The sequence below is a fragment of the Geotrypetes seraphini genome, chromosome 2 (genome assembly GCF_902459505.1).
Source record: "Geotrypetes seraphini chromosome 2, aGeoSer1.1, whole genome shotgun sequence".
In the NCBI taxonomy this organism is placed as follows: domain Eukaryota; kingdom Metazoa; phylum Chordata; class Amphibia; order Gymnophiona; family Dermophiidae; genus Geotrypetes; species Geotrypetes seraphini.
This window is the reverse complement of record NC_047085.1, coordinates 124,722,623-124,747,900: the sequence shown is the minus strand read 5'-3', so window position 1 is coordinate 124,747,900 and position 25,278 is coordinate 124,722,623. Positions and strand designations below refer to the sequence as shown.

Genomic DNA, 25,278 nt, shown 5'->3' with positions numbered 1-25,278 from the left:
TGATTTGGGGGAGCAGAAATAAGTTTAGGTTTATCTGAGGAGTTCCCCAGAAAAGAGAACACCTGACTCCAGGTTATGAAATTAAGCATCCACTCATGTGGCTGAAGAAATCTGGTGAGCATGTCGGCCAGAGTATTCTGCACTCCTTGAACATAAAGAGCTTTTAGAATATGCTTCAAGCAATTGCTCAGTTCCATATCTTCTCAGTCTCTCAACAGAGAGTCAGAGACTCCGTAGCTTCCCATTTGTGTATACTAGAAGGACTTGATGAGAAAATACTGTTGTGAAAAACCTGCAGAGCACTGAAAATCGCTCTGAGTTCCAAGAGGTGTAAGTGGAACTTCTGCTGCTGAGTAGAGCAGTGAAGATTGGTCAGGTGAGCTTCACAAGTATATTTGAGTGAGTTTGTGGTCAGAACTTTCTGATGTGAAGACATTTGAAACAGCAGTCCTTTGGAAAAATTCGAAGAGTATATCCACCACTTAAAGAGATTGATGAAGCGATGAAATGACTGTGAAAATGGATCAAGAGCTGGAAGCCACTGAGAGGCCAGGAATCACTGAGGTGTTCTAAAAAGATTTGCGAAGAGAATAACATGGACTGTAGACGCCATGTGAGCTAAAAGCAACATCCTTCTTCTGGCTGATATGGATGGAAGATGATAGACTTGATTGTGAAGACGAAGCAAATTGACCTGTCTTTGCTGAGTTAGGTACACCCTGAGGTGAATCATGTTGAGCAGGCCCCTATGAACTTTAAAGTTTGAGGGGGTTGAAGTTGAGATTTTCGAAATGTGACTTCAAACCCTTAGTGTTGAAGAAAACAGTATTGGTGACTTTGTGGAACCCTTGAGCTCATAAAGTTGCTGCCAGAACTATCAGGCACTTGGTGAATACTCTTAGAGAGGAGGCTAGGCCTATAGGCAGAACTTTGTACTAAAAATGTTGATGGGCTATTCAAAACCACAGAAACCTTCCATGAGCAGAAATAAGTGATATGTGGATATAACCCTCTGTTATATCTAGAGATAATACCTAATCATTTTGATCTAAGAGTAGATATAAAGTTCCCATAGATAAGATTTGAACGTTTCTTGAACTAGAAATGTGGACAGATTCCGTCCTCTTCGAAATGAGAAATACCTGAAGTAGAACCCCTGCCCTCCCTCAGGGCCACCAACGTCCATTGGATATTAGATGATGCAAAACGACTTGGTACAAAGCCTACCTGATCTGCATGGACCAGGGAAGGAATCACCCGGGCCAGCCTGCTCGCTAGAATCGCTGTAAGAAGCTTCATGTCTTGGTTCAGTAAAGAAATAGGACGGTAGGAGCCCACCAACTCCGGATCCTTTCCTGGCTTCGGTAAGACCACCACGTGAGCATGACTGTGCAGGGAGGGCGCGACCTGTGCGCTGCATGTCCGCGTACAGGGCTACCTGAGCGGGGCCTATCTGAGGTTTCAGAATTTTATAAATCTCAGGCCCCATCCCGTCCGGTCTGGGGGCCTTCGCCAGCTTCAGCTTCCCCACTGCAGTATGAATCTCGTCACATGAGATGGGTGCATTTAGCATACATAACTGAGGGGCCGACACCTGAGGTAAGGCAAGGTCACGAAAGGAATCACGGGCTTCCAGATCAAATGGGCCCGGTCCATAAAGGTCCTGGTAGAAACTAACAAATTGGTCTTGTATCTCTGTCTCGTCTGTGAGGACAGTGTGATCACTCGCCCGGATACGAGAAATGTGAGTGGCCTTATGAAACGGCCTCACCAAATTAGCCAATAATTTGCCTGCCTTATTGCCCCACTGATACAACCTAAACTTGTAGACATCAATATGAGACATAGCACGCTCAGTGAAAATAACATCTATTTGTTTACACAGGCTCAGGTATTCCGCAAGAGTAACCTCCGAGAGTTTCGCATGTAGGGCAGTCCTACACAGACGCAACTGCCGAGTGTGAGACACCAAGGCCTCGTCATGTTGTTGGCACTGCTTTACCGTATAGGCGATGATCCACCCCCGTAGAAAGGCTTTAGCAGCTTCCCAAAAAATTGTTTCCGAGACCTCCCCTCCTGCATTGGTATGCTAATAAAAATCCCATTCCGCTGTGAGGTATTCATGAAAAGTTTTATCCAAGTAGAGTGTGGGATTAAGACGTCAGATGCGATCATGAACAGGCCCCTGCCAGTGCATAGTAAGGGATACGGCAGCGTGGTCACTGAAGGGGATGTGTGTGCGCACCACCCGTCCAATGGATTGTGACGGCAGCAGAATGTAATCCAATCTAGAATGAGTATGATGCACCCCAGAAAAGAATGTAAAATCTACTTCCCCTGGATGATAAGCCCTCCACACATCAATCAGGCCCAACTCGCTCATCAGAAAGTTCACACCAATCCGTTCATACATTTGGTCCATATATATTGCACAAGATCACCGGTCAATCCTGGAGGGTGCCGGCCCTGAGAGTCCACAATAGTTTTGTGTTGGACCACCCCTACTGCCTTGTGGATAAGGATAGCCATACCCCTCTGCCTAGAATTGTAGGAAGAGTAAACAGCCTCCCCCACCCAATCCCTCACCAATTTGAAGTGTTCGCTAGAAGTAAGGTGTGTCTCCTGCAAAAAAGCTACTGATACCTTCTCTCTCTTCAGAAAAGACAGCACCTTTTTACATTTGATGGGAGAGTGAAGACCATCCACATTAAGAGTGATATAAATCAGGTCAGCCATATCCATGAGAACTGCAAAGGTGAAACAAGAAAGTAAACAGTGTATAAACTTCCTAAGAGGCCTCCCAGCTAAGCCCCCAGAGAAAGAAAGGTACCCACCCCCTCTCCCCCCCATCAAAAATCATCTCATCCACCAAACCCCCCACTCAAACAGCACCCACCACACAGACAAACAATCCAACCCCCGACCAAACAAGGTCCCTTCCCTCCTCCCACATCTCCCAACACACCACCCTCCTGCAACCAGAAAGGAGATACCCCCACCCAGCACCCTACCCACCCTATAAAAAACACCTCCAATGAGCCTGACTCCCCCCCCCCCCCCATTGATAAAAGATAAAGAAATAGGATAGGAACCCCTGCAGCCAGCAAAAACAGGAAACAGTAACATAAGCCCGCAGGAGACTAGAAGAGAATACAAGTCCCCAAGGATAACAAAACCCCAACAAGGCACCATGCCCGCAAACCCCCATGCCCATCAACTCCGCACAAACCCAGAACAGTCACACTCTGCCCCACACAGGGAGCAAAAAGCATAAAGAAAGTCCAGCAAAGTATTCCCGGCCCTGCGCCATCCGGCTGATCCCAGTCAAAGATGTGAGGCAGGGGCCCAGGATAAACGGACATCCACTCCCACAAGCTGAAATAGGTCCCCAGAAAGCAGGCAACTGGGCGCCCTCAAGGGCAGCTCAGAACAAAAACAAGGGTAGCTCCCTCACATCCCACATCAGGGCCCCTACGCCACTGCTGGGATCACCACTGACAAGAGAGCAAGGTAAAGAGTAGTTTGTAGGGCACCGGAGCTCGGGGTAAATCAACAGGCAGACCAACTCCAACCGATTCAGCAGCGTCCCCGTTGCCCCCCACGGATCTGGAACTAAGCAGCCTCCTCTCCTCTCAGGCTCTCCGTGTAGGAGCGAAGGTCCGCCAGGGTGTCACAGAAGCGCGGGCCACAGGAGGCCTGGATACGGACCCGTGCAGGAAACAGCACTGTAAATCAAAAGCCCCGGTTCTTTAGCTCTGCGCAGTAGGGTGCCAAGACAGGGCGGCTGGCGGCCACGGCCGGGGAGTAGTCATTAAATAGCAGTAGCAGAACACCCTCATATGCCAGAGACCCAGCTCTCCGGTAGGCAACTAGGATCCGATCTTTGATCGCTGCATTGAGATAGCGAGTGATCACTGGGCGAGGGTGGGCGTCCCTTTGCCGCGGTCTCCCGATCCGATGGACCCGCTCCACCACCGCTCTAGCTCTGGCCATATCCAGGCCCAACTGCATCAGCAGCCACTGTTCCACAAAGCCCCACAGCCCGAGGACCTGCAAATTGTTTCGCCAACCGCGATTCTCCTGGTCCTCTATACGGGCCCGGAGCATTGTGTTTCCAATTCACGCAGACGCTCACCATTCCGACCGTCCCGATCATTCTGGGCTGAGACTCTGCCCTCCAGCTCTGTAATCCGGGACCCATGACGCTCCATGTAGTCCTTGAGTTCCTCCACAGTAGTTTGGAATCTGGTGAGCTTGTCATATATTAGTGCAGAGAGATGTTTCGTAAGCTCCCGCAAAGTTTCTTCCTGCAGGGCGACTGTGGTTCGCGGCGGAGTCTCCCCTGACGCCATTTTGGGAGACAGCGTGGTTTGCTTGAATTTGATCGGCCGTGGGGCCTTAGCAGGTATAACCGTGCAAACTCGGTCCATCTCCTTGATTCTGCCGGCACTGTTGAGTAAGCGGCACAGAATGCACTGCAAAAGAAGCAAAAATTAGCGCTGCATCAATCCCCCGCCAGACTACATTTATTGGGACATTCGGCGCATTCTCGGGATTATGTATCATTTTTAGTAAATCAGAGGCTTTACCTGTCTCCTCCCCCTGTGTCTCACGCTCTGATCCCGCTTTCCCATTTCGTTGGGCTAGTGGGGAGCTAAAATATTTGGGGATTTTCCTTAATGTGGACTGGCCTATTATTTATCGCCGTAACTTCTCTGATCGGCTAACCACTTTGCAGGATTAATGTACCTGATGGGGTGAATTACCCCTCTCTCTGTCTGGTAGAATCATCCTTGTGAAGATGGTTTTGCTCCCTAAACTCCTCTACCCTCTGCAGATGATCTCTCTTTGGATTAAGCCCACGGATGAATGCTCTTACCGGTCTTTTATTGGTTCCTTTATTTGGCACCATAAGAGAGCACGTATAAGCTGGTGGATGCTTACTCAGGGCCGAGATAGTGGAGGGTTAGCTCTACCGGACCTTCGCTTGTATATGTCGCCACCTTGATGCGCTGGATTCATGAGCTTTTCACTGAAGAATCTCGCTTTGCCCCGGGGGGCTTATTTGATTTTTAGATGGCTCCTCACCGCGCGTTACCATGCCTGACTTGCCCTAAGTGACGATGCCCCCGCCTGGAACTTGCTTCGGTTTGGTTATCCCCCTTACGTAGGGCGCTGCATTGGTGGTGGCATCAAATTGGCAGGGGATGGGGTAACTGGGCTTTTCAGATGATCAGTCATAGCTGGGATTTCCCTCCGGGTGTGGGACTCCAGGGGGGTGTCGCAATGCGGTTTGGTTCATGTCTTTGTATTGGTCACGTGTCTTCGCTGAGCTCTGATCCGTTTGTATTTCCCTCCTTTGATGCCCTTCGCACCACCTGGGTCTTACTTCAGGTGCCCTTTTTTGCATACCTCCAGCTGCGGCATTTCTATTTGGCCAACCTTCGTCGTCTCCTGGGGGGCGGCTCTTTTTTACAGGTGGATCAAATCTTTTTGTCCCTCCCCCTGCTCTGAATTCTTTATCTTTTTGGTACCGAATGCGAGGGTAGAGAGGGATGACACCCAGCTGCCTCGGCTGGCATCGAGGTGGTCTGAAGATTTGGGGGAGGTTGTTACACCGGGGGAGCTGCGGGCCTGCTTCTCTAATATCACCGTTGGGTCAGCAATGCCCAACTGCAGGAACTCCAGTTCAAACTGTTACATCGTACTTACTTCACTAGGCTTAGGGGGTTGCAGGCTGGCCTATGGGACTCATGCGACTTGCATGAAAAGTTCACGCGCATCTGGGACTCTATTGCACATGATTACTGAATGTCCGACTTTGAGTGTCTATTGGAATGGGGTATTGAATTTCCTTGTGCAGGTCTTGGGGGTGCCAGTCCAGTGGTCCTATCGTATTCTGGTCCTGGGTCATGAGGTGGATTTTATGGAACAGGGTTTTAATGCTGTTCAGTGGCACTTTGCATATGTTGCTCTTCTTGTAGCTAAACAGGGTATACTCAGCAAATGGATAGATAAAACCCCCGGAGTTGGTCGGATGGCAGCGAGCACTTCGGGAAGTGGCCCACTGGGAGTTGCGGGGTCTGGAGGGGCGGAGGGAGGTGCCTAATCAGATGTATAGGTCTCTTTGGGAGCAAGTCATTGCTGCTCTTATTGCTTCCCCATAAGGCTGCTTTCCTCATCTTCTTTTCTTCCTTCACTACTGTTTTCTTCTCTCTTTCCCATGTCGCTGAGGGGGTGGTATAATAAGGGGAGTATACTGATAGCCTATGTTATTTTTTTTGCAGGCTTTCCTTGGCCGCTTTGTGTGCTATAGCCCTGCTGGGTACATGACGGTCTAGTGATCGGGGGAGGGAGAGGGCTTGTCTGTATTGTCCGCTGTTGGGCTGGCAAAGTTGTTGTTGCTCCTTTTCCCCTTTTCCCACTAGGAGTGTTGCATTATGTACTACATCGCACTGTTTTATATTTCTTTTGGGATATTGCTTGGTTGTATTCGATGTGTCTGTCTGTTTGCTCCTCAATAAAAACGTTTCAAACCAAAAATAAAATATCCCTAGATTATACTTTACACTGAGGTCCATGTTTGGAATTGTAAACCCAATTTCAATCTAGGAATCTTTTTGAAGGCAATGTTTCACTGTGATGGGGAATCATAGGAAATATGACAAAACCCCTAATGTTATCAGGCTTTCTACTATCACAGCCTACGAAAAAGTATGGGGGTTTCTTAAGGACAAGGCACATTTTCCAAATATACTAATCTCTTTCTTTTTTAAACTAATTATTGTTTGAAATGTAAATGGCTCACCTTGATATCACATGCATAGGGATGAACCTTCTGACCAATCTTTTCCAGGAAGATGCACAGAAACTTCAGTGTTTCTTCTCTACAATCACGAAACTATTATCAAATACAAATGACAAGACCATTAAAAATTAACCCTAATCTATTCCTACACTTGAATTACATCAACTAATGTATTCAACAATAGTGTCATGTAAAAAAGCATACGCAAAAGACTAAACTTATATACTTACTTCTTCAATGCTGAGAGATTTGCGGACAAATGTAAGTAATCCATATTCTTTGGAAAATATTAATGAAGTCTGTAAGGCTATACAAAAAACAGAGAATGTTGTAATAGGCATTCAACAAAGGAATACTATATTAGATAAAAGACGTTTTGAATTAGCAGATTCACAGTTTTATTCAAAGAACAAATAATGAATGTTGTAAAAGAGCATTTTAATAAAGCATCTCCAAATATAGAAGAAAAATTATATTGGATAAATCTAAAAAATTATGTACTTGTACTAAAAGCTCTGCTGGAAAGTGGCTAAAACAAAGCCCAATAACACATGTATCTATACAAATGGGGAGTTGGGGATAAATTTATGACAGGTTGCCTAGATAGAAAAACCAGTTTAGTGCCAATTTTGGGCTATAAAAACAGCCTCACAAAACCTGGAGCAATCGCAACTAATATGCACCAGTGTACATTTACATCTGCTCAGGAGCTGCTGGAAATTTATGCTTATCTATGCCCAAACTCCTTTCCTGAATATGCCTACACAAGGTCTCAACCTCATACTACTTGAACTAGAACTGAAGTGGTATAGGGGCCTTCTTTATACATGTTTAGCCTCTGGAGTAATTTTATAAAAGCTCTATTCTCTACAAGTTAAAAACACACACACACGCAAAAAAAAAAAAAAAAAGATAGAGGTCAATAAAATAATGAGTGGAGTGGAAAGGGTAGATGTGAGTCACTTGTTCACTCTTTCCAAAAATACTAGGACTAGGGGGCATGTGAGGACACAATTAAGTAGTAGATTTAAAACAAACTGGATAAAATATTTCTTCACATAACGTGTAATTAAACTCTGGAATTTGTTGCTGGAGAAAGTGGTAAAATCATTTAGCTTAGCGGGATTTAAAAAGGGGTTGGCTAATTTCCTAAAAGAGAAGTCCATAAGTCATTATTGAGATGGCTTGGGGAAATTTACTGCTTATTCCTAGGATAAGCAGCATAAAATCTGTTTTACTACTTGGGATCTAGCTAGGTACTTGGGACCTGGGTTGGCCACTGTAGGAAACAGGATACTGGGCTTGATGGACCTTCGGTCTGTCCCAGTATGGCAATCCTTATGTTCTTATAAATTATTCCCTTAATGGCCTTGAATGCAAAAGATATGGCTCTCTGCCTTTCTCAGCCAATGCACCCAACTGACTTAACACTCCCCACCCCAACTGGTATGCACTTTAGCAAGAATGATCAGCAGGCTGAAGGCAACGTTAAAGAGAAGGGATCTGCAAGTAACAATCGTAATTTCTCAAATGGCTCGGGTTTTTTTTCCTGAAACCCATGGCAGTGGTCTCCAACGTACAGCCCCCACAAAGTCTTCTGCTCTGGCCCTTAAACAATTAGCTGAAATGTTCTTTAAGTCGTGCAAATTCATTAAGTCTCCTTTTACTAAACCGTAGCATGGATTTTAGCACTTGCCGTGGCAGTAAGAGCTCCGATGCTCATAGAATTCCTATGAGCATTAGAGCTGGTACCACCATGGTCGGTGCTAAAAACCGCACTACGGTTTAGTAAAGGGGGAGGGGGAGTAGTAAATGTCTGAAAAAAGGACTGTTATAGGTAGGGCATGGATGAAGGTCAGCATAAGGCAGTATAGGACTATACTTGCACCATATGTACATATAGTCATAGGACAAGTCAAAGTCAGGATTCATATTTATATATATGTGTACTATAGTGGTATGACAAATCTAGCGAAACCATGAAACACTTGCGTTCAAAGAATTGTGGAAACTACGCCAAAGTTTTGCTAAAGCACAGCAATGTGCATAATAAAAACTGAATTTTAAAATGATATATTTAACTAGTATAGGGATCATTCAATGTCAATTGGTCCAATGCTGTAAACCATCCCCACATGACCTCCAAACTGAATAAAGTTCTGTGAGGATGTTTCCAGATAGCCTCAAATGAATCCATGTAAAACATTTCAGCTGGATCTCTATTGATTTGAGACCTAGAAGCTGTTGAATGTAGGTTACTCTCGGAGTTTGATGCTCTGTGTAACACTAAATGGCAACTTTGTCTAGCCACTACTGCCCAACAAAGTCTCCAAGAGAATTGAAATTTTGCAGATTAATACAACCTCTGGCACTAACTTCATGTGCAAAGTTTGGAATGTTAACATTACTTTACTTATCCTTTTATGAGCCAGCAAACTAGGCAAACAATATTATAAAAGAAATTTAATGCCTACTTTGACTCCTCATTGCTCCTGACCTGTATTTCAATTCAAATTATAATTGTACCAGCAGTCATTGCACATGACATACAAATAGGATTTGCATTAAGAGGCTTTGTAGCCAATTGGAAGCAGATCTAATTACACAAAGAAATTATATTAGTGCTTTATATAAATTTTGGCTGTTTTTTGGATGCAAATATCTCAACAGTACATTGCCCAATTTTTTTATATCACTTGAAAGAGCGTATTATTGTTACAGAAGCCATTCCGTTTCAAATTTGACTCGGCCTTGATTTGGCCCAAAGTTAGGTCTCAAATGCATGCATTATTCACACACGTATAAATAAAGTGGTAAAAAAAAGGCCATTTTTGGCATCCTATGCAAATGAGCTAGAGGTGTGAAATTGCATAGTGCAGCTAAGCTTGTTGGGTTTGCCATGCTAACTCAGGTTAAGACATCCACTGTTTTCACATACTCTTGTAAATGGCCCATCGAAATGGATATTTAGGGGTTCTTTTACTAAGGCGCGCTAGCCAATTTAGCGTGCACTAAAACGGCTAGCGCGCCTTAATAAAGGACCCCTCAGTTGTTGGTGAGTCATTGCAAGTTCAATAAAGGTTCCTAGCTGCACATCTCCACTTTTAATAACATTTAACGATATAGTAGCCCAACTGGCCAACTTATTAGGTATTGATGTGCTTTGGATTACAAATTAATATAGATGAACTAATCGTATGATTTAAAATTAACATTTTATTTCAACTTTTCCACTCTTGCTAATGATGCAGATTGTTGTGCACATTTTCTTATGAAATATTTGCTCACTATAATCCTGGAAAAATTGAAGACTAGACAAAACCCTTCACTTCACCATTCCCTTCATCTCTCAACTGACGTCATGATTTGTAATTGTGAGCACAACAAAGTCTAGATGCAGTATTTTATGACGTTTAAGATGGTATTTGGAAATTTTTGCCTGCTACTCTTTGGGTTTTTGCCAGGTACTAATGACCTGGATTGGTCACCGTGAGGACAGGCTACTGGGCTAGATGGACCCTGTAAGACTATTCTTATGTTCTTAAACTGAATTACAGTAATTCAAGTAGGACATCAAAATGCATGAATAAAAGTATGAAATGTGGAAAAATCTAAACTCCATAGATAATGTAGTTTACACAATAAGGAGAAAAAAAATACAAGTCTTACCATGGCAACAACTTGATAAGGTCAACTCTGACTCATTAAGAACCCCCAGATATCTAGTAGCATAATGGTTCAATAGAGTTCAAAAAGAAATGGCTCAACCTATGGTTGCGGAAGTACCGAACATACTTCAATATAAGCAGAGATTTTGGGGCTAAAATCTGGCTCAAAAATGGGGGTCTCAGCTTAAATTTGAGTCAACCCCCACCCACCGCCTCTCCTGGACCTGTTGCAGGCCTCCAGCGGGCCTGCTGTAAGACCTGGTGGGGCAGGACAGGAGGGATGCCTGTCCTGGCCGACAATGCCTTCCTTCACCTCTCTCCTGCCTCCTCCGTGTACCTCTTACAATCCACGGTGGTCCAGTGATGAACAGGAGTGGCCTTCCCGCGCTCTTGCAACGTGCAGGCCTCGCAAGAACTCGCGACAGCCAATCACTAGCGGCTCTCCACAGGGCAGAAGTGCGGGAAGACTGCTCCTGCTCACCACTAGACCACCAGGGATTGTAAAAGATACGCAGAGGCGGGAGGGAGGTAAAGGAAGGCACAGGAGGCCAGGACAGGTGGTGGGAGGGATACCTCCTGTCCCAGCCCACCTTTCGACCACTGGAGATTTTAAAGGTACATGGGGGAGGTGGAAGGCAGGGTAAAAATGTTTTGAATCGGCTGGGACAGGAGACAGGGAGGGATTCCTCCCATCCCGGCCCACCGCAGATTGTAAAAGGTACACGGAGCCGGAGGGAGGTAAAGGAAGGCACAGTCAGCCGGGACAGGAGGCACGAAATTAAGACTTTCTTCCCAAAACCTACTGTGCCATTAACTATGATCCACTATAGCCTTCCATCAGGTAAGGTTACCTCCAATTGGAAAAGCACCATAGTACAGCCAAGTCTCAAAAACCTTTGACTCCCTCTTTCCCAGAGAGCTATCACCCAGTATCTAATCTCTGTTTTTTGGCAAAGCTTATAGAGAAGATTGTTTCTGAACAACTTTCCTCACACATCGAACATTCTTCTGTCTTCCACCCTTAGTGAGAAGGATTTTGATCTCACAATTAAGAGCACATGTTAAAGAAGTAAGGATTGGGAACTTAAAAGACTAGATACAACCAGATCAGTGTCTAAAAGTTTAAAAAGACAGAAGGGAGGAAGTGATGCCACCAACCAAAATAGTCATCTGAGACCAAGCTCTACATTAGAGAATGACACAGGGATAAAGTTTGTACCTGTCCCCATGGGCTCTGTCCCCATCCCCATTTTCACTAGCCACAAACACTTACGATTTTATATTTAAATCTTTTTATTAAAGTATAAAAAGGACTATTTTAGGCAACTATTTATAAATCACAAATAGAGGATTCCATTTTGATCTGGTTTTGGAACAACCTTCCCAAAGATTCAGTTGCCTATGTTTTTACATCATCTGGGATGATAACTAAACTGTCTTTCAGACATGGGTGTAAAAGAGAGCCTAAACTGTCTAGTGGATGAACAGGAAAATAAATGTCTTTTAAATGTTGGAAATGCTCCTTATTGCCAGTAACAACGGATGAATCTGTTGCAGTAACAGTAAGATGCTTAAGCAGACGGGCACATGATGGAAGACTTGCAGATGGTAGGAGGCTGATCAGCCGACAAGCCTCTTGTTGCCACATCAAACGCCAAGAAACAAATGATGTCATTTAACAATAATTCATTTAAACACAAAAGCAGCTTCTGCTGTTCTTTTAATAATTGAATTCAGTTGCCAGTTGCCTAAGATGTGTTTTTACATACTGATACTAGTCTCAAGTTTTTAGAGAATGACACTGGGACAAAGTTTATCCCTCACCTCGTCCCCATGTCATTTTCTATAAGACATGGCCATTTTCCATCGTTGCCATCTTGCTGTAGCCTTTTGATTTTCAGGCTCCCGCACAGCATCAGTCGTTCCTGAAGTAGGGAGAGTGCTCCCCCGAAACGGAGTCCCGTTGGACGTCGATGACTTGCTGACTGCTTACCAGAGAAGCTAAGTACCTTCTTTTGGCTTACAGATTGAATTTGGACACTTGTTCTTTTGCCCCCCTGGTTCAGGGGAAGAGACTGCTTACAGTGTACGTTTTTGATTTTTTGCACTTACAGCACTTTTGTGTTATTTAGCACCTAAATTCACAGAGAGCCCTAGGATGTTTCACAGTTGACACCTTCTAGGTGCAAACCAGTGGCAGCCTTTTCCTCCGGAGTCCGGAGGTTGGCTGTGTGACTGAGAGCTCTCTATAAATTATTTTGAGTTATTAGTTAAGTTACTCTTTAGTAGTGGTGAAAGGAAGTAGTTTTCTACTTCAATCGTCTCTGTGGGCAGTCCCTCCCCCTGATCACAGTTTCTGTTTTGGGGCTTGGGAGATTTGCTTTTTCCTAGTTTTGTTAGCTCCCATTGTTCGGGTTTTCTTTAGATTTTCTATAAGAAGCAGGGCACAACAGGATGAATTAAAAGAAGCAGATCCCAAACAACTTCTCGGAGACTCAGCAAATTATTTGTACATTCTGCCTTAAATGCCTATGCAGATATGACATCCCCCCCCCCCCCCTACGCACCTAAAACGCTATCGCCACTACTGATAACACACTCTTCACCCAGGCTGCGAATAAGGCTCTGCGCTGCCGGGGCCTCCAGACCCGGGTCACTGACGTTCAGCGAGGCATACAACCGGTGCAAAGCACCCTGAACTCCTACCGCCGAATCACCGGCTGCCCCACGGACCGACATCACTTTCCCCACTCTCAATACAGCACACGATTCAGAAAAAACACACGCATACAGCAAGTTCCGGTCACATGACTTCTCAGAGAACACGCCTTCTCGGGCTTACTCATTTAGCATGGGGGCGACCAAAGACAACGTGAAACAGTTTGATTCAGCTTTTTTTTTTTGTAGCGAATTCAATATAATTATTTTCTTGTTTAGAACGCGTTAGGCGGTGACTAACCCTTGTAAAAATATCAAGAAAAATGTACAAATATTTCCACTGACAAATGGTTTCATCTTGTGGGCGAACCTATTGCTTTTCTTGATTTCCCGCGAAACTCACGAGATACGAAATGACGGGTGAAGAATGCAGTAATTATTTAGTATGCTTTTTCGACACAAGCCTTTTATGCATACAATATGTTTAATGAAAACATGTATTAGGTTTACTTTAGAAGCTATACAGTTACATCGATCATCAAACCTATTTGTGCTGGGGGGTTTTTCCGGGTCCCCCCATCGATTTTTAAGTGTGCCCAAAGCATTTTCCTGTTTGACTATTGGACGAAAATACCGCGAATGCTAATCACGTGGTCTGTGTGGCGCGAAACTTTCGCTGAGCCATTGGAAGACTGTAGGGGGGCTGTAGAAGTGAGTGGAGTCGTGCAGGTGAGATCTTGGGTTAGCGGAGGTTTTATTCTACTAATTTCTTTTGTTTCGGTTTAGGCAGAGTGCTCTGACTAGTAGTGAGGTTGGATCGCTTTCCGGTATTTTAAGTTTATTTAATTTAAGTGTTGAGCTTGTCTATTGTTATTAGATATGGCGAGACCTACTGGTTAGGGCAGGAGTCGTACTGAGAGTTCAGTGCGTGTTTTCTTCACATCTCGGTGCTCCTTCCTGAGTTTGTTGTCCTGTGATAGCCTTTTTGTGTGTTAGTATATAACCAAAACACCGCTGTATATTTTGCACACTTTCATTGTACTACTACTGTACATGACATTGTTATGATAAGAATTCACGTTGGGAATTGAGTTTTTAGTTTGCTCCAGATTTACTCTGCGAGGGTATTCCAGTCCTGGGGTTTACGCAATTTGTTTCCGAATTCTATTTGATTAATAATAATTTTAAAAAGACTATATGTCAATAATGGTTGGGCTAAATCTAGGAGTGGATGACTCTGACTCACGAAAATAGAGTTAATGTAGTTGTTAACCCAAGCTGGGGAGTAAATAGGGAATGTTGAGAAACGAAGATGTAAATGCAAGGGGGGGGATGGGACTTCATATAATAGTTTACATATTGCGATTATGTGTTAAGTGACTTGCCCAGAGTCGCAGAGAGCTGCAGTAGGAATTGAACTCACAGTAGGCCACTTCCTTAATCTAGCTAATTTGGACTTTAAAAGAGATGAGAAGGTCAGAGGAAGTCTCTGGGTAAGCTTGTGTTTAGTGCCAACATTTATTTGTTTGTTTGTTACCAGGGTCAACTTTCTTGTTGTTTATTATACACCACTTATAGCCTAAGTGCTTTACATTTAGGTACTCAAGCATTTCCCCTATCTATCCTGGTGGGTTCACGCTTTTATCTAATGTACCTAGGGCAAGGGGGGAGGGGGTTAAGTAACTTGCCCAGGGTCACAAGGAACAACATGGGATTGAACCCACAACCTTGGGGTGCTGAGGCGGTAGCAGCTCTAACCATTGTGCCAAACATATAAGGAAATAACTGTGAGAAAAAGGGGAGAGGAAGTGAGGTTAGTGAAAGTTTTATGGAGACGTGAGAGCTGGGAAGGCACTTTCTGAGGAAAGATAAGGTCCATAATTTGGCCTTTTTCATATTAGAATTTCATAGCTGAATTAATGGCTGCCAAGTAAGTCATCTTTAAATCCAATTGTCCAGGTGAATTGGTTGGGAGAATACCATGGCCCACATTGTGCTTTAGTTAATGATTTGATGGGATTGGTATTTGTGTTTAACTTCTGTAAATAATAGTATAGATCAGGCATGTCCAACAGGGAGATCGCAATCTACCTGTAGATCGTGGAGGGGTCAGAGGTAGATCACCAGCCCCACTTAGTTCCATCTCTCCAGCAGCTCGCACCGCCACTAGGAGAGAGCTCGTGTCCTCAAGTTGTCTGCCGAGGAGGGCTTGCCGCCGCTGCTGATCCTTTGCCTGTCTTTTTTCCCTGCCTGCGGGAATCTTGCCTACGGATGTATTGGGGGCGATTGTTGTTTTTGTGCCAATAGTTGTGGGTACCCCAGGGGCCCGCCGCCCTTGCCCTATGACGATACGCCACAGGCTCAGTATCAATACCTGGTCTTCTGCCTCTCAGAATCACCCATTTCTGCCCCCATCCCAACAACTCTTAGAAGTGTGTTATATACCGGGCGATATCCATTCGCCCGGACTTTACCTGACTACACTTACCATATTAGTTGTGTTGTGTGCTGGTCATTGGTCCAATGGCGTACCTAGCATATGTGACATCCGGGGCCCATCATTTTTTGACACCCCCCACACACACATCTGTATGAAAAACATGATTTTTAGTAACAATCCACACATCACACAAGTGTACCTAGGAAAAGGCAGCATCTTACTGCAGTGAGCAGTACATCAATACATCCATTGTAAAACTAAACAAGCCAGACTAGTACAGATCAATCCTACTCAGTCGATCCTAACAGAAAACCATGTCTTTTCAAACACACTGAACACAGAAAACACCTTCGCCTAGTATGTAATCACAAACTAACCCCTCCCCCTTTTACATAACTGTACTGTGGTTTTTAGCCACGGTGGTAACAGCTCAGATGCCAACGCTAAAAAACAATCTATAGTTTTGTAAATAGGGAGATAGAATAAAAATACATAGACTCTGCATACAATGCAACACCACAGAAACAGCGATGCATCTCCCCTAAAGCAAAAATAAATAAATAGAATTTTTTTTCTACCTTGTCTTCTCTGGTTTCTGCTTTCCTCATCTTGTCACTTTCTTCCTTTCATCCACTGTCTACCCTCTCTCTGCCCCTTCTATATGGCATCTTCTCTCCTTCTATTCCCCTTCCAGAAACTTTATGCTTCCCCCTTCCATCTCTCCCTTCACCCCCATTGGTCTGGCATCCATCTTCTTCCCTTCCCTCCTCCAATGGTCTGGCATCTCTCTCTTCTCCTTCCCTCTCCTACACCCCCATGGTCTGGCATTTAACTCTCTCCTCTCCCTTCCCCCCACTTCCATCAGCATCTGCCTCCTTTCTTTTCCTCCAACCCAATTCCATGCAGTATCCTTCCTACTTATGTCTCTTTCCCTGCACACCAATTCCATCAGCATCTGCCCTCTTTCTCTCCCCCACCATGCTTCCATACCACCCTGACCCCCTTTTTCTCCTTCCAACACCCTGCTATGCTCCTTTCTCTCTCCATCCAAATCAGCAAGGTCCCACGATGACTACTTCTGCTGCCTCTGCTCCGGAAGAGGTAAGTGATGTTGGAGGGGAGTGGGCCAGCATACGAAGGGAGTCGGGCAAGGTCCCGCGATGACTGCGGCTGCCAGTCCACCCCGCCCCCCCCCCCCCCTCTGACGTCACTTACCTCTTCCGGAGCAGAGGCGGTAGACACAGTCATCACGGACCTTCCTGCACTTCAGCGCGGCTGCTGACTCTGCTCTGGAATAAGTACAGCAGCTGCACTGAGGTGCCATTTAGAGCAGTGTGGGAGTTTCTGGACCCGGACGACTGTGCACCCCCTTGGATCGTGTACCCAGGGTGGACATTCCCCGCCCCACCTTGGTACGGCACTGCATTGGTCGCTTTATAGTTCATTTTCATTAAAAGTTTTTGGGCAGACACAAAAAAGTGTCAAGAATTTGGTGATTTTGCAGGCTTTTCCAATTTTGTTCTAACTTGCCTATGCCTTGCCTTCGAATTGGTTCATACCACTGTGACTTTTGCTTGCCTCTGCAATTTTATTTTGCCTAGCCTTTGTGCTGATTCTACATTGCAATTTTATTTTGCCTAGCCTTTGTGCTGATTCTACATTGCAATTTTATTTTGCCTTGCTTTGCGTTGATTCTACACTGTGTGCAGAATTTATTAAATCGCATGTGGTAATATTTGAACTTGTTTGGCGGTATTTGATTTTATCTGGTTTGCTGGACAGGTGTTTACATTTTTTTAAAGATTATTTGATGGTTTTGATTATTGGTGCCAGTATGATGAATTTTATTTTTACTTTTAGAACTGCATGTGTGGTTTTGGCATCTCCAGTCCTTGTATTGCACATCATCCAGAGGTCTTCAGTGCCTGTTGATCTTTAATTCTTTGGGACAGTGACAGTTTTGGACCTGATTCAGCCAGTGTTTATACTAACTTAGCAGATTTGGCCTTCTTTCATCCAGCCACCCCAGGGTCATTCCATGTCAAATGGACCAGGAGCTCATATTTGACCCCCTTGAAATCCAACTAAATTTTACAGGGGTGTTGTCTAGGGCAGTGATTCCCAACCCTGTCCTGGAGGAACACCAGGCCAATCGGGTTTTCAGGCTAGCCCTAATGAATATGCATGAGAGAGATTTGCATATGATGGAAGTGATAGGCATGCAAATTTGCTTCATGCATATTCATTAGGACTAGCCTGAAAACCCAATTGGCCTGGTGTTCCTCCAGGACAGGGTTGGGAACCACTGGTCTAGGGTCTCAAATGAAACTGCAAAATTTTTGGGATCTATCTCAATTTGGTCAGGAGCTAGGGGTGGTTGAACAAAAGCAATCGATCCACTCCTGTGCCTTGTGTGACCTAAAACGCCAAATTTGCTTAAGCATTACGGCAGAAGGACACTACCTAGGAGTCTGAAATTTTGCAGTTTGGTACAACACCTTGGGGCAAGTTTCTGTGCCAAGTTTGAAATCTTTTGCGAACGTGCTTCCATTTCTACAGGTCAGTAAAGTAGGCAAAAAAATTCACAAACAAACATTTTTTGGCATTTTGGCTCCATACTGCTGCTGGTAGGTAAGTCAGCTAAGGGTACAACTTTACCAGCAAACATGTACCATGAGGTACTTCCAAGATTTGCAGTATGAGCTTTTACAGTCAAGTGAAGCTGAAGATATGACCATCCAAAAAATATACCCGCAAAAAGGTCAAAGGTTCCCAAGAGTGGTAGTGCAACAGTGTCCCAAACAAAGGTTAAATCAATAACCAATAACATAATATTAATAGGTGTTAGAATTTTGCTAATAGGTGTCAGGATTTTACAAGACTTAGGTACCCTCAGTGCGAAGGGACAGCGACGGGAGCAAGGCTCCAATGCTTCACGCATCAAGGTGGCGCCTGGAAGGCGTACACCTACACACCATCATAGGACCAGAGTGTGTGTTTTTAAATCAAAATAGCACTATCACCAAAAAGCAGTGAAAAATAAACACAGGGCACTGTTACAACAACCAAACAGGGATCCCCTCAGCCAACTCCCAAAAAATAAAAGAGCAAAACTTAGCTTCAAAAGATTTTCATCCAATGTCCAAGGGAAGTGAGACAGGGCAGATGGAACGCCAGAAAACCAGGTTCAACCAGCCTGGTTTCGGGAACAAGTCCCTTCCTCAGGAACCCATAACTGAACAAATCAATCAATGGCAGTCCTCCAGGAGACCTGGGAAGAAAGGAGGAGCCAAAAAATATAGCAAATTTTCACTGTTTTTCAGATTCAAATATCTTTAATGTGTAGGGAATTTTTGGGTTTTTGGAAGAGCATGTTTTTTTGCTACAGAAGCTAGCCTGTATCATCTTGGACCCGACCTTTCTTTGGTGAGAATTGTTGGTTTAAAGATAAGCATTACATGTTATGTTGAAGGTTCATTGGCACTTCAGTGTCAAACTGCAAGATCTAAATAGTCCTAAGTCTGATTCTGACAGTGATGACCCTACCAATGCATCTGAAAACCTCAATGCCAGCTTTTCACCACTAGGAATCTCTCCTCTAAAGATTCAACGGATCAGCAAGCAAAATTCATTAAGTTATGCTAAACGCAAACTTTCTCAAGTCCATAATGCAATTGCAGACCAAATGCAGTTATTGGTGACTTAACTCCAGCTGATATCAAAGCACAACCAGAAAGTGGCCAATGTAAAAGGTGTTCTGACTATGACCTTCTATTGACTGAAATGAAGCAGAAGTTGGAACTATCTAGTAATAGGGAGAAAATACAAATTCTCACTCTTGTTCCACACAGCTGGACTATTGAGAAAACTGCTTTGGAATTTGGAAAACCAGTGAAAATTTGCATAAATGTATAAAGCCATATTCTTGGGATGGTCATATCTTCAGCTTCACTTGACTGTAAAAGCTCATATTGTAAATCTTGGAAGTACCTCATGGTACATGTCTACTAGTAAAGTTGTACCCTCAGCTGACTTACCTCCCAGTTTTGTATGGCTCCCAAAGTCCAAATATTGTATGGCTCTGTTACATGATGAACCTAATGTTAAAACTTAAATTTCAGTTGTGTGCAGTTTAGTCTCTACATTTCATGTGATGTATACATTATGACACATAGATATGTGTGAAGCCTTCTATAAACCAGGGAAGCTTAGATGAGTATACATGGGTTCCAAAGTGAAAAGTGATGGAGATTGGAAATAAAGCTTTTTCTAGGTAAGCTGCTATGTTCTGTAGAATGAACTTTTCTTGTGAAAGGTTGGCTTTTCTGGTATGCTTGAGATCAGCGGTTACTTGAACATTAGCAGTAATATATAACTTGGCATATTCAGTGGTTCAGAAGTTAAAATTTTAGGCTAGCTATAGTCAGCTTAGTCCAATTTTATAATTTAGTTGCTGTAATGGGAGTGGCGGCAGGACCTAGTGGTCAGAGTCACTGCCTCAGCATCCTGAGGTTGTGAGTTCAATCCCAGCCTGTTCCCTGTGACTCTGGGCAAGTCACTTAACCCTTCATTGCCCCAACCACAGTTAGATTGTAAGCCTACAGATAGGGGAAAAAAATACTTAGGAGTACCTGATTACTATTCAATATATTGTAAACTACTTTAGGTGAATCTCTTCATGAAGAAGCAATTAATAAATCCCAATAAATAAATATAGGCATATGTTTATTTCCTTTCTGATTTTACTTTTGGGAGCTGCTTTCCTCTCGTGGTGAAAAGTGGAATATAAAAACTTATTAAATGTTCTGTTAATATTGCAGGCATTTTTCTGGTCAACAAAATGTCATCTCCAGCATCTACCCCAGGCCGAAAAGGGAGCAAACGAGGAAGAGGAAGCAATCCATCAACTCGTAAGCAATGACTTGTGCAAATGAGTAGTGACAATCTTAATTCGATGGTGACCGTTTTCAGTTTTCTTCAACCCATTTATGGATATACCTTTTCCCATCTGTTAGACCAGTGTATTCCAAGCTATGTGCCATGGCACACCAGTGTGCCTCCTGAGATTTCAGGTGTGCCGAGACAAACTAGTGAGGAGGAGAGTCGTCCACGTCGGCTGACTGCCTACAGGACATGCCTCTCGCGGTGAGAGGCACGCTCTGTAGGCAGTCAGCTGGTGCAGATGACTCTCCTGGCCGGTGTGTCTCCTCCTCTCCCCGCACCTCCCGGATCCCTCCACCAAAGCGGGTCCCAGCCAGATGGGCCTCTGCGAACATCGACTTCTGGGTGCCTTCCAACCGGGGCACTGGATTTAGTGTGCCGCCAGCTGGAAAGTTTGCGAGACACTGTGTTAGACTGATGCTTTGGTCTTTCAGCCTTAATTGTGGTTCTCAAGATACATTGTGGTTGATCTTCAGCACGAGTTTACGGGCTGGGAACAGCCACCAATCAGTTAACCTGTGTCTCGGCAGCTAACCTGGCATTTTCAGCGGCATTTAACCAGCTTATCGGCACAAATATAATACAGAGAGTCATTCAGCTAGTTATTACTCTGGACACGTCTGGAAGAAGTATTACTGCACCTAAGGTGGCCCTAAAGTTCTAGTAGTGCTGTCCCCAAGAAGTGGGAATATTTATTTATAGGTAATAATAATTAGCAAATATGGCAAGGAAGTTACAAAAATATACTGAGGATTACACAAATAAATATGTATTTATATTTTTGGTTACACTACAATACTTTCCTGAGAAGAGATGGCAAAGCAGCAGCTATATTAGGCTATAGACTATGTGCCTGAGAATAACCAATCCCTACAGGTTATCGCTACTAAAAATGTCTGGTTAGCAACAAAAAATAAGCCGGTAATGTTGAGGGTATTCAAGGGCATGATCGCTTAAGTCCTGAAATTCAGAACTTTACTCCCGGTGAAATTCTGCAAGTGCAGAATTCCTTACCCTCCCCCCCCCTCAGAACCCATAGAATTCTGCAGAATTTAATGCAGACAGAGGCAGTAGAAGAGGAAGTGGCCCACTGCACAGCAGGTCATTTCCTCCTCCTGGGCTGGCTTAGACTTGACTGTTTATGTGAACCGCTATCTGGCACTTGCAGAATTCTGCCAGGGGTAGAACTTAAGTGGCCAGGTTTAATGGGCAAATAAGGTCACATTATAAACGTCCCTATCTTTGGCTGCTAAGCTTAACCGTTCATGCACTAGCAGGTGTTGAAAAAACCCAGATATTCAATTCCGGTCACCAGAAACAGCCTGGAATTATCCAGGTCTAATGCCAGCAGCAGACAATTGAAGTGCTGCCTACTATCGGGCAAAAACTATCCAATCTATCTGTAGTGCTTGGCTTCTTAGTTTGGATTCGTAACCTTAGTAATCCATGTGCTCTTCTCCTCACTTCTGCTGCTGAAATGTTTTCATTTGTTTTTCTGCCTCTTTCCAACGTTGCCATCAATGGTGTTAATCTTATCTGGTCTTTTCTCAGAAGATCCTCCCATTTCACTAATTCTTGCACTCAAAGTGTCTTTAACATATCTATCCCTCCTCTTTGTCTTTGGGGTTCATTTTCCAATCGGGATGCTTCACTCAACTTCTGTGTTGCAAAAATTGATCAGATCAATTTGATTACCTCTTGATATTATTTCATGCAGTTTTATTGTAATATGTAGAAGTGACTTAAGCCTACTGATATTGTGGTAACAAACCTGCTGCGATACAACAGCTGACTAATTAAAGTCTGCTTGTCTGTTGCACCGCTGCAGCGCACGGTGAAGATGTACGTTCCCCACCATCACAGAGACGTCGGACAGACGAGCGCACGTCCACAGGAGAACTACAGCCAATGCCGACGTCGCCCGCAGCAGATATGCAGAGCCCCAAGCTGCAGGATTCCATGTTTTCCAGCCCTATGCCGTCCCAGCATTCTGGTGAGCATATCTTTGGAATCGCTCATCCTGACAATTAACTCTCTCCCCCACCCCTTCCCCCCCCACACACAAAATTTGTACAAATGCTTGAATTTATAGCTGTAAAATCTCTGGATCCTGACACTCAGAAGGATTTATGTAGTCAGCAGCAATCCTGAACATGTAACTTGCTGGTGTTTAAAGGTGAAAAATTCTAATAAATGAATAGTCATGGATGGTTGTTTTTTGATATACCGCAAAGTCATAAGGAATATATATTCTAAAGCTCTACAAGTAATATAAGAGGAGGAGCTGGAGCCAGAAGTTATATGCAGAGTGACACAATTTACCGGGTCTATATAACATAGTAGATGATGGCAGATGAGACTTGAATGGTCCATCCATTCTGCCCAACAGTCATACTCTTCAATTCATGATTAAACATCACAAGAATACTTGATCCTGGCCTTCATTTGCCATTTCAGGGTCATAGACTATAAAAGTCTGCCTGGCACTCGCATTCCAGTTACTGGAGTTGCTGTCAAAACCCTCTCTACCACACAGACACACACGGTAGGCCTAACTTACATGTAGGAACAGTGACAGTTTGCAGATGTTTAGGCATTGATGCTTACAATAGGCTTAAACAGGGGAATTATGTTTGTGGCTGACTAGTGGGATTCATCTGCACATTCTGCTGTCAGACGTGTTCCTGGGTTGCTGCTGTTTGCGCATAGAAGACAGGCATGTGGGCTTGGAAGGAGAGCAAGTTCTTGAGATGTTCCATCTGCCGTTTTCTCTGAGGAGAGATCTAATCTAATCTTCATTTTATATACCGAAACTACTCCCTAAGGAGCTCGACTCAGTTTACAGTTCGTTAAAAAATGAAACATAACAAGTAAAAACTGTGGGATAAAAACAGAAATTGGTTAGATTAGATCAGTGATTCCCAACCCTGTCCTGGAGGAACACCAGGCCAATCGGGTTTTCAGGCTAGCCCTAATGAATATGCATGAGAGAGATTTGCATATGATGGAAGTGATAGGCATGCAAATTTGCTTCATGCATATTCATTAGGGCTAGCCTGAAAACCCAATTGGCCTGGTGTTCCTCCAGGACAGGGTTGGGAACCACTGGATTAGATGGATGGAAAAAGTTAGCAAAAAGTATGTTGAATTGCTTAAAATTACTATACCAACATATATATCAATAAGAAGATCTTGTATAAGTTTATCACAATAGTTTTTCTCAGTGCACTCACAGACCTCAGTGATACCATCTGTATGCCACTAAACTTTAGATCATACAGACACAATCGGTATCCCTAATCGTCATCGGTCTAGTTATTATTTTGCAATACTTTTTATATTATTTTCAATAAATATATTTAAATAGTGAAGTACTCATCTTATCTCATACTACGCGGGTGGGGGTACGCACTCCGACGTAGTCTACGTTTCGCCCATACGGGCTTTATCAATGAAATCCCCCTTAATACAAGCAACTCATGCTCCCCGCGTTGTAAGTTTAAATCAGGTTTTTTCCTGATTTAAACTTACAACGCGGGGAGCATGAGTTGCTTGTATTAAGGGGGATTTCCTTGATAAAGCCCGTATGGGCGAAACGTAGACTACGTCGGAGTGCGTACCCCCACCCGCGTAGTATGAGATAAGATGAGTACTTCACTATTTAAATATATTTATTGAAAATAATATAAAAAGTATTGCAAAATAATAACGAGACCGATGACGATTAGGGATACCGATTGTGTCTGTATGATCTAAAGTTTAGTGGCATACAGATGGCATCACTGAGGTCTGTGAGTGCACTGAGATAAACTATTGTGATAAACTTATACAAGATCTTCTTATTGATATATATGTTGGTTGACTTGAAGGAAGATTAAAAATCAATAGAGCCAGTGGTTAGGTTATATTGACATAAAATTACTATACGACAGCTAAAATCAAATTAACTATTGTGAAAACAACCAGGTTTTTAAACTTTTTCGAAATTGAAATAATTGATCTACCAGTTCTTAGAGACACATGTGAGTTGGGCAGAGAACGTGCTGCATTCTCAAGAGCATTACACCGAAAAAAGGTTGTTAAAGGAGTAACATTAAAATGCGGGAACACATTGCGATGGCTGGTTCCTCAGAACAGCAAGTTTCATTTTCTGATCCCCTGAAGAAGCCTAATGTGAAATGGGTCCCATTGGGATCAGGACCCTTTAAGATAAGTCATGCTGTATTGACAAATTGTACATTCATGACAGTAAATATTATACAGAGGTATTTTTGACTGACTGAAGATATCCCACTCAAAAGGCTTGCATAGCCAACTGTGAGAGAGTTTGGGAGTCAGGTCTTTTTTCCTCCTTAAATATATGTTTAAAGCCAACGAATAACATAGACATAAAGTTCCATTTTGGCGATATCTCACTTTTGTTGTATTGGCTTTACTAAGGGAACATCAAAACTTTTATAGTTTGTTCCAATTTCAGATGAGGTTTTTTTTGAAGATTCTACAGTATCTGATTTGTGTTGAGGTGATTGTCATTATAGCAGAATTATTGTTTATTGAAAGCTTCTATACCGCTACTAATAACAGGGGAGTCAATTCAGAGCAGTTTACATGAGCGTCTGTAATTGTGTTACACTACATGAGCTTCTGCAATGGTGTTACAGTACGTGTGCTTCTGTGATGGTGGTATAATACAGAGTTAGCAAGTTTCTGTGATGGTTTCAAGACAGATCAATACAGTTTTGGGTTATTTTTTTTTTTTTGAC

At 43.6% G+C, this 25,278-nt stretch overlaps 2 protein-coding genes across 5 annotated transcripts in view; one reads left to right on the top strand and one right to left on the bottom strand.

Annotated features, from left to right (window-relative positions):
* PRKDC (protein kinase, DNA-activated, catalytic subunit) overlaps nucleotides 1-13,271 on the bottom strand; it is a 524,414-nt gene extending 511,143 nt beyond the window's left edge. The window contains exons 1-3 of the mRNA XM_033933710.1: nucleotides 13,044-13,271; nucleotides 7,039-7,115; nucleotides 6,809-6,901 (exon numbers count right to left, since the gene is read on the bottom strand). Coding sequence (XP_033789601.1) covers nucleotides 6,809-6,901; nucleotides 7,039-7,115; nucleotides 13,044-13,215 — 342 coding nt within the window. The 5' untranslated portion in view covers nucleotides 13,216-13,271. The remainder of the gene's footprint in view (nucleotides 1-6,808; nucleotides 6,902-7,038; nucleotides 7,116-13,043) is intronic.
* A 388-nt stretch (nucleotides 13,272-13,659) lies between these two features.
* The window catches only part of MCM4 (minichromosome maintenance complex component 4), a 56,092-nt gene continuing 44,473 nt past the window's right edge, over nucleotides 13,660-25,278 (top strand). Inside the window, exons 1-3 of one of the 4 annotated variants that reach the window (XM_033929409.1) lie at nucleotides 13,660-13,863; nucleotides 20,395-20,484; nucleotides 22,344-22,508. In XM_033929409.1, the coding sequence (XP_033785300.1) occupies nucleotides 20,415-20,484; nucleotides 22,344-22,508 (235 nt within the window). In that variant the 5' untranslated portion in view covers nucleotides 13,660-13,863; nucleotides 20,395-20,414. Of the gene's footprint in view, nucleotides 13,876-13,933; nucleotides 13,962-14,497; nucleotides 14,628-20,394; nucleotides 20,485-22,343; nucleotides 22,509-25,278 lie in introns of those variants that run through there. The other 3 variants (XM_033929412.1, XM_033929410.1, XM_033929411.1) reach the window with 3 other exon arrangements.